Source organism: Poecilia reticulata, linkage group LG6 (assembly GCF_000633615.1).
Source record: "Poecilia reticulata strain Guanapo linkage group LG6, Guppy_female_1.0+MT, whole genome shotgun sequence".
NCBI classification, from domain to species: domain Eukaryota; kingdom Metazoa; phylum Chordata; class Actinopteri; order Cyprinodontiformes; family Poeciliidae; genus Poecilia; species Poecilia reticulata.
The window spans coordinates 6,709,494-6,718,439 of record NC_024336.1 but is presented as its reverse complement, the minus strand read 5'-3'; the positions used below and the strand labels follow the sequence as shown (position 1 = coordinate 6,718,439).

At 40.0% G+C, this 8,946-nt stretch overlaps 1 protein-coding gene across 2 annotated transcripts in view; it reads right to left on the bottom strand.

Annotated features, from left to right (window-relative positions):
• LOC103465833 (periphilin-1) overlaps nucleotides 1-8,596 on the bottom strand; it is a 14,698-nt gene extending 6,102 nt beyond the window's left edge. Inside the window, exons 1-9 of one of the 2 annotated variants that reach the window (XM_017305485.1) lie at nucleotides 8,392-8,596; nucleotides 7,193-7,254; nucleotides 6,871-6,944; nucleotides 6,528-6,755; nucleotides 5,969-6,030; nucleotides 4,904-4,963; nucleotides 4,297-4,454; nucleotides 2,267-2,346; nucleotides 1,683-1,817 (exon numbers count right to left, since the gene is read on the bottom strand). In XM_017305485.1, the coding sequence (XP_017160974.1) occupies nucleotides 1,683-1,817; nucleotides 2,267-2,346; nucleotides 4,297-4,454; nucleotides 4,904-4,963; nucleotides 5,969-6,030; nucleotides 6,528-6,755; nucleotides 6,871-6,944; nucleotide 7,193 (798 nt within the window). In that variant the 5' untranslated portion in view covers nucleotides 7,194-7,254; nucleotides 8,392-8,596. The remainder of the gene's footprint in view (nucleotides 1-1,682; nucleotides 1,818-2,266; nucleotides 2,347-4,296; nucleotides 4,455-4,903; nucleotides 4,964-5,968; nucleotides 6,031-6,527; nucleotides 6,756-6,870; nucleotides 6,945-7,192; nucleotides 7,255-8,391) is intronic. The other variant, XM_008411012.1, reaches the window with a different exon arrangement.
• Nucleotides 8,597-8,946: the final 350 nt, after the last annotated feature.

The following is an 8,946-nucleotide window of genomic DNA, read 5'->3' as shown; positions in this document are numbered from 1 at the left end:
TTTTTTTTTTTTTTTTGCTCTGAATGTGTCATTCTTTCAGTAAATAGCCTCTTTTTGTCTCCATGCTTCAGTTAACAATAAATCAATTAAATATGGATTAATCGTATCAGCCCTAAACCTTAGTGAGGCTGTTTTGGTCCYGTTCACCTTGACAGCAACCAATAGGAGCAACTCTTTCAAACCAAAGTGAAGAGCCAGTGGTCCGGTTCTGCCCACCACCTGATCCGCCCGTCCAGTAACATCTGTCCATGTGTGTGCGTGCGTGCATGTGTGTGTGTTTCACAACACCTGGGCCAGATGTTACAGTAAAGGAGCAGTCAGAGTTTCATTCTCTCACCATGTCTGTGGAGACAGCTGGAAAGGGAAGGGTGAGCATGTGTGCACTAACGCCAAGGGATGCACCACAGTGTGGGTGGGCCACCTGCATCCTGCAGGGCAATTCCTGCCCCGCTTTAACGGGAACAGATAAGTGGTACTGTAGCATAAAGTGATGAATGAGCAGGAAARACGTGCAGCTCCGAATAGCACGGCCTCAGCAGAAGTCCCGATCTGAGGAGCTGAGGACTCTCCTGCTTCCTCGTCAGACTTTTCATCAACAGAACACACTTCTCATGTAGGCAATTTTTATTTTTTAGAGCTGTTAAAAATGTTATACTATTTTCTTTTATACAGTTTATAGTAATTTTAATGAGCGCTGTGCACTGCTGGTCAGTTGGCTACAGGTAAGGCTGCAACATGTATCCATAACACAATAAAAATRCATTCGAAAAATGTCAAAATGCATCTAAATTAATGCTAGAAAGGAGGATAACGATGTATTAATTTGCACCCGCTAGAGAAATCAAGTAGATGGGAGTCATATTTCATATTTTGTAAATATGACAGGTGAATTATGTTGGATTGGATTTCAGCATTTTATGTCTGGATTTGATTTTTAAAAATTTATTTAAAAGATAGGATGTTCTGTTTCCGTTGACCATATAATTACGCAAATTGGAATTCCGAAAATAAACACGTTTGATGGAAATCGCTAAATAAAAATAAATAAATACAAAAAAACGCACATTTTTCAATAAGAAGCTTTTGCGCTAGGATGAAGTGGTTTTTCCGCTATCGGAATGAGACTTTCACAAAACTACAGTGGGAACGCTTTTTCCGTGTCACGCGAGTCACGTGATCAACAGTCGGCTGTTACCACTGGCAGAAAAGACGAAGAAGACAACAGGAGGGGGACGGTGGCGCAGAGTGTTACTTAATGACTTGTCACGTGAAACAAACATCGACAAAATTTTGCCAACATTTGCAATACAAACACAGCCGAAATGCACAATGGTTTTAAAACGTGGGGAGAAAACAGTTCGTTTATGGGTGCAAAAACACCATTAAAAGGGTCAAAATGGCAACATGTGGGTACGGAGTGCAAGCAGGAATTGGGGAAGAGATTAATTGGGTTCTGAGTTTACAAAGACAGCAGCGTCATTGTTCACATTCAAGAAAAAGGMAAATCTGAAGCGTAAAAATGAGCATTAACTTACTGGCAGATTTGCCCAACATTTCTGGAAAATATTTTGGTTAATGTTTGGTTCTAAACATTTTCCATTTTAAATCAAAGAAAAGTTCGGGTCCAGAAGAGTCAACGGGAGTCACAAAGGTTTCGCCATTTTCCGAGTAAATGTTCTTACCTTCTCGATTTCGGCAACTTTAGCCTTAATGGCCTCCGATCGACGCGCCTTTAAGTCCTGCTCTGGTGTCAGCTTTGGCTCCGTGCAGGCAGCCGCGACCTCCTCCGTCTCTGCTGCAGATGCTGATGGTTTTTCCTGGCAGGTCAAAGGTCGAGGGTCAAAGCAGAGGTCAACAGGTTTAGAAACTGGCTCCAATTTCAAAGCCTTTTGAATAGAGACAAGTCTGCTCTGTTACAGGTGCCAGCATCTTGTTTGCATGTGTCTCTTATTAAGTGGTCTGCCGCCAATGGAAAGACCTAGGAATAGCTTTCTTATAACAGCATCCTGACAAAATGGACCCACATTAAAAAAAAAAGTTTAGATCGGCATTTTTTCCCCCACAACATACTGCTGAAAATGCTTTCATAGTTACACGTAACAACAGAAAACGAGTGAAAAAGCAGCGAGAAAACCTACAGAAAAACGGCAGAACTAATAATCAACGTCACGGTAAACGAAGCTATGCGAGTCTGACTCTTTGGAAGAACTAAAGAGTGGCTTAAAACTTTTGCACAGCTCCGTACAGACTTGTACAGATATTTTACCTTGGCAGAGAGCGAGTGGTGAGGAGAGCCCTCTACAGAGCTGCTGGGAGTGTAGCTCTTTGCTGTGTTGGACTTGTTGTCTACGGAGACAAAATCATSAAAGGGCTACAGTTCATAATCATTCTCATATTCCAACAATAAACACAAAGGTCTGACAAAAATTAGGCGACTACAGTCAGGGTGGCCRCAGCGCTCTCTCAATTACTCTTCTCCCTATTAAAACGAAGCCCGGAGGAACGTCTTTGTGGGTCGTCGTCTGGAACGAATGTCGCATTAAACGCAGCATGTTTCTTCATATAGGGACTGCAATGCTCGTTGTGGCTTTTTCTTCCCTCCTTGAACTGCATTGTTTGACATTAGCCCACAATACCTCCTTTATCCCTCCACAATAATAAAATCATGGCATGAAGATGAAGTTGCAAATGTCTCTCATCTGCTTGTTTTTTGTGTTTTGTTTTTTTTTTTTACTCTAATTGTGGGGGCCTCCCAAGTCAAAGAAAAATGATTTTGTGCAATTCAGCCGTTTGGAAATTGTCCCCGTTTGTCCTCGTCTGGCCACACCGCTTTCACTTAAAAGAGAACGTAGATAAACGTCGGCCGTTTTGTCATCGTTTGAAACCACAAAAAGTGTTTTATTGTGATTAGAGTGAGGTAATGTTGAGGTTTTCCATGCGTAGTTAGAGGCACAAATACCCGATCAGGTCAAAGTTTTGCTTCAAACAAACTGTACGCTGCCATATTGGTGAAAAGTTACCGATTCCTCTGAGCTGCTACTTTTGTTCCTTCGCAAATTAAGGTGGGAAAACAACACAAAAAAAATACAAGCAAAGAAACTGAAGATCCAATGGGTAGTTTGTTTGGAACACGCTGATATTAATGAAGATGTGACATAGAGACAATACCCTCTGTTACCGGGCGGGTTAAAGATTTCTGGGTGTTCTATTATAATTGTTATTTGTCTTTGGTGGTGGTAACTGTAATCGGTCAAATTTTTCCAAACAAAAACCTACCAGTTAGTCTTTGTTTGTGAATGAATCTTGTCAGAAATAATAAATCGCTTCCAAGTAAAGTAATAGCTGCTCCTGGTTCACACACGACCGAACCAAAATCTACAAATTTAAATATGCGCCGTCCTCTCATCCGTTTTGAAGTAAACAAATCTTCGTGGAGGTTGTTTAACTTATTTTATTAGTCCAGCTACCAAAGCCAAAAAGAAATTAAGTAAAATAACAGACGGAAAGTGATTGCGGAGATACGGTTYAGGCTGCGCATTTACTGCTCGCACGGTGAGGAAAAGGTCACGTTGTGAATCCCATGACAAACCACCCCAATAAACCAAAGGTATCCTTTTTCCCAGCCTTTAACAGAGCCTGTGTGTGTTTGTGTGCATGTGCTGTGTTCATGTAATTAACATCCCAACATGTTACAGCCCACCCTGACCCTTCACATTACACACCTCCTCTAAAAACAGATGCCTTACCTGGAATGACTGAATTCCTTTGTCTTAATTGTTGCGTTTCTGAAACATGGGAAAGTTTTTTTTTGTTCTGCTGCTGCAGCTGCAACAGGAGAATTATTTGTCACAGGTTACGTGTCGTGTAAAGTGTTAACGTGTTGCACTCCTTCTGTAATCTGCTTGCACTTTACGTCTTAAGTCAAAACTTTTAGGTCGTGCCTTATAACCGAGTGTCAGATGTTTCAAAGTGGCAGCCTGTTACGAGATGTCATAAAAGCCATTGGTCACCGGGTCAGGCGGTCAAATTCATTAGTGCCGGGGTCCGAGCACAAATTTACAATCGAAGACGAAACACAGCGGAGGAGAGAGTTCACGATGGGTTCAATCGAGATCAACACCAGTTTGACTCCACCAGTTTGGTTCATTGGATAGTTTTGCTCTGGGGTAAATTAAATGAGAAAGCCAACTCTGTGTGATCTTAAAGACATTCGAGAAATTGCTTAATGAAAACCAAATCAGGGCAAACCTGAGGGCTAACCGTTTTCAGGAGCGTCACTCATCTGGCCACACTTACGCTTTGGCTGGTGCGTGAAGCCTTTGTCCCTGTCGGGAGAGGAGCTCCTGTTGGTGCTGGATCCGGATCGGACGGGCGGATGGCCTTCCCTCCTTCCAGGTGAGCGCTCCCGAGTGATGACCAGGGATTTAGAGGCCCTGTAGTCCTCATAATCCTCCCTAGTGTATAAACATTAAGCAGTGCAGTGAAAAATTGACCTATTTACATCTGAGGTTCAGGAATTAATTTTTTTTTCATATAATATTAAATGAGAGTAAATTCATGTTACATATCAAAGTTAGTGTGTACTTGAAAAGCACATATCACGTTGAGGCTTTGAGGGAAAGGAATAAAGTGAACAACATGGATTCTGGAGCTAAAAAAACAAAATACATGCGCATGTGGAGAGAAAAACAAATGCATTTTTGGTTTCATCCGACCCGGGCTGCATGGTTCTAAAAACTTTTGCAAGGCATTACATAAACTAAGGGAAGATGAAAGCTAATTAGTCATTTCCCTTCACAAGTGGAAAACAAAACAGCAATTTATCAGTCCCGTTAACAAAACCAACTATTTGTGAACTCTGATGCTCACTACTCATGAAGTTAGCGACATGTCTGACACCCACCTTGGAGGAGGACCACTCCCTCGACCTCTCTTTCGGACATTATGACCTCTGCTCCTGTTCCTGAAATCAGGGACATTTTTTTTTTAATAAAAAGAAATGGAAAAAGACAAGCATTCTGGGTACAATTAGGTTCATCCTTCAGGGTTAAGATTAAAATTTTAGCCAAAACATTTTAAAAAATATTTTAAAATAGCACCCACATTTTGCCACCTACAAGCGGTGTTCGACAACACATTGCTCTTGCTAAATAGCAGAAAAAGAGTATTTCATTTGTAGTAACTCTGTTTGAAAGTCTTGGGAATCTCTGTAGGTAAGATCAGATCAAACTTCCCAGTAACGTTGAAAATTCATGTTGTTTAAATCTTATTGAAATGTCTTTGAGAGCTAAGCAGGCCAAAGTCGACAGATAGGAGGTTAATCCTCAAAACCATACATCAATTTTTATTTAAAAAGTCCACAGACACACACGTGTGTGTTTGCCTGGAGAAGAAGCTGTCCAGCTGGTTCTCCTCTCAGAGAGGGGCAAAGTGTGGAGTGGGGGTGAAATGAGTGGAGGGCTGTTTGGCTAAGTGAGTAGACACTAGTGCCCTTTGTCCTCTTCTTTGGCCTGGCATGACTCCTATACTGCTACCAGAAGCTGCTGATATGCACAAGCAGCAAGGAAAGAGGTTTGTTGATGGGGTCGTTATAATTGCTGAATCGCTCCGATGCTCTGAGAGGGATTTCATTTCTATTCCTGATTTCTGCAATTAAGAACACTTTATCTGTATACGTAAACATTTTTTATCTCGACAGTTATCTACGGACCAATTTTTAAAAAGTGGCAGAACCATATTCTTTCCGTTTAGCGGAATGCTAAAAGAAAAATGCAAAAGAAAAGTAAAGCTTGATGCAAGTGTATTTATTAATATGCTCCATGCTTATTACATGGAAAGAAAAGGCTCATGAATGCTTCTCATGTTCATCATCATAGAACAGAAGTCTCGCGCCATCTAGTGGACAAATTGGTGAATTACAACATAAATGCAGTGGAGGTTGTACTAGCCAGGAGAGTAAAACAGTTACCTTGAGCTTAGCTGATGCCTCAAGTCATCTCTGCTGTAACTCTGCTGGGGGTATGAGGCTTCCTGTAAAAACAAACAAACAAAAACATTTTAATACGACAAAATATAAGCACTAGAAAAATGCAGCTAACAGGGTTTTAATCGTGTTTGAAAAAAATTCCTGGGTATCTGTGAAGAACATAAGAAATTCCACAGGGAGGAATAAATGGACCGACAATCATCAGTCACTTCATGAGGTACACCTGTTCAATTATCTGTTGGCCCAAATTGCAAATCAGCTAATGACATGGCAGCGACTACATTCATTTATCTTACTTGTAATAACAAGTTGATTGATGGTTTATTAGATAAAAAATTTGTCACAGTCGATTAGCTAATACTTACATCTCCTTTTAGTGCTGTAATTCTTTTTTACAATGTGCTCGAAATGCAGTAAAGGAAAAAAAAAAAGTTTGATTCAATCAGTAGCGTGTGTTCTATTAGCATGGCATAAAAATTTATTTTTTTTTAAATCAGAGTGCTCCTTTCCAACCATGGTCATGTCCTTTCAGTTGACTTACATTTCGATGTGGTGGAGAATTTCTTCGATAGCTGCCATAGTTTGGGTTTTCGTCATAGTACTGACTGTCGTCAGGTTGATAACCGTCTTCGCTGTGRTATCCTCTTCCACTCTGGTAGCTGCGAGGGCCTGAGTACCGCTGGTCCTCATATCCTCTGTCAAATTCCAACCCCGGGCGTGGTATAGGGTTCCTCTTGTCAATAATATTGACAACTCGATGAACTATTACCTGAAAGGACCAGTTTTGACATTTTATTGAAATGATAGCATAATGCAGCTATAACGCCAGCAACAACCACAATGCTGCATGCCAACAGGCATCGCAAAGCCACCGTTTGGCATACCTCTCTCCCATCCGTTGGGGTAAAGCGCTCTTCATATGCCTCTCTGATAGATTTTCGACCATGCTGATAAGCCACTGCAAGAAACAATGACAGAAAACATAAGATGTACGCCTGTGGTACTGGTTTAAAGGTTGGAAACCAAAGATAACTTTTAATAGTGCTTATGAGGAAGATATTTGTATTCAGTTTGTCTTTTTTAAAGAAATTACAACCTCCTTCTGTCTCCAAGTTGCTGGATATTTTCTGGAAGGAGTTCATGTTTTGAAGATGGCCTCTATGAGATTTGGATGCAAAGACAAGCAAAATGCTGCTAATTACTTACTTACTTTCAGGTTAGGTTCTCTGCTCCGTCTGCTGACAATGCCTCAGTTGAGAAAAATAAACCTATCAAGTAAATACATAAAGATAMAATGATAAAAAAGCCAAGTTATCACAGGGTGGAACATGCACTCAGCTCATTTCAACACAGCAGGACACCATGGTTTGTTAATTGTTGATTTCCTTCAGCGAAAGAGTTCAGATTTATCCTAGTAGCTACACAATCCAAGGACTATTGTGCTACAAGATCCAAGGAACTCAGTGAAAAGACTTATAGATTTATGTAATTTGGGGAAAGGCTTTTGAATCAATTTCTAAACATCTTGAGATTAAACTGTACTTAAATACAAAGGYTTTAGATGAGTCTTCAAATTTCTCCAACTCTGTACCAAGATGCAAAATGTCCCCACAGATGAAAGACCTTAGGTTAGGGTGTTCAGGAACAGTCCAAGAACTACAAATGTTCATGTCTGCCATTAACTGAAACAACTGGCTGGTTGTACAGCAGCGTTACAATGACGTGAAGCATGTATGGAGAACAAGGTGGTGCTTTTTAACCACAGCTTTTAAATGTGGTAGCAGATGGTTGAGATTTGGATACAACTGGTTGTTCTAACAGGAACCAAATATCAAATGTGCATCAAAGCTGATTTTACAGCAGATAACACAGGCTAACTTGACTCGCAACGAATGACACTAGCTAAAGCCTCGACTTTAACTCTTTTGTAGGCCTGGACTACACTTAAAAGCAAAACACATGCTAATAGACGAGCTAATTTAAATGAAGTCTTGCAATTATGATTAAAAGTGTGATGAAGTGTGATCAATCCAGAACTGTGAGAGGAGGCCATTGATAGCTACAAAAAGCATGCTTGACATTTAACCAAATCTCTGCATCAGTGTTAAAAGTATAAATGTAAATTTTTTACTTTGATTACATGTTTGATACACAATTATTCCCAAAGAAAAAAAAATAGTCCAAATGCTTCACTAACTATACTATGACGTTAAGCTCCATTATAAAATTATACATGTCAGTGTTCTATTTTATTTGTAAATAGTTTGAGGTTTAAAACCTCAACGCAAAAAGCGAGACACTCTCTGATGAATACCTGACGAACGTGTTTTAGCATCATTAGCAAAAACATCCCGCTACAGCAGCAGCAGCAGCAGCAGCACATACGGAAGTCATGTGAAACTCACCGACTAATGAACTCAGTTCGCCCTTTCCGGAGAGGTCTGCCTTACATTGTCCTTCTATCGATCTGTGTKTGCATGTAAAATTCGTGTTGCTTTTTGCTGATTTTTTCCTCTCTGTTTACAACAGAAAGTACATTAGGAACACTGCAGAAGCAACACCATTATTTTTTCCCTTGTTTTCTTCTTCGGCGAAGAAAACGTGTTTTGGAAAAAAGGTGAGCGCCCTCTAGGGGTCCATGTGGCTCATGTTTCACTGGACAMCCTCACGATATGACATTGTTTTGGAGGAAAAAGGTAAAGCAAATAGTTTTTGCGTGCATAAAGAATGCAWCAAGAATTATCTTGATGCACGCAATATAAATGCTTGTATACCTATAAGTACATAAAAGTAATACATAAGTATAACATATATACTTCAATATTAGCTGAAGTATTCCTCTCAAAGACTTTTTTTTTGTTTTAAAGTTCATTTAATTTGAAGGTTGTTTTTCTCCCCTGTTTAAAAGTAATGTAATTGCCAGTTTTAGTTTATATATTTATTTACTTAATCATTTACTT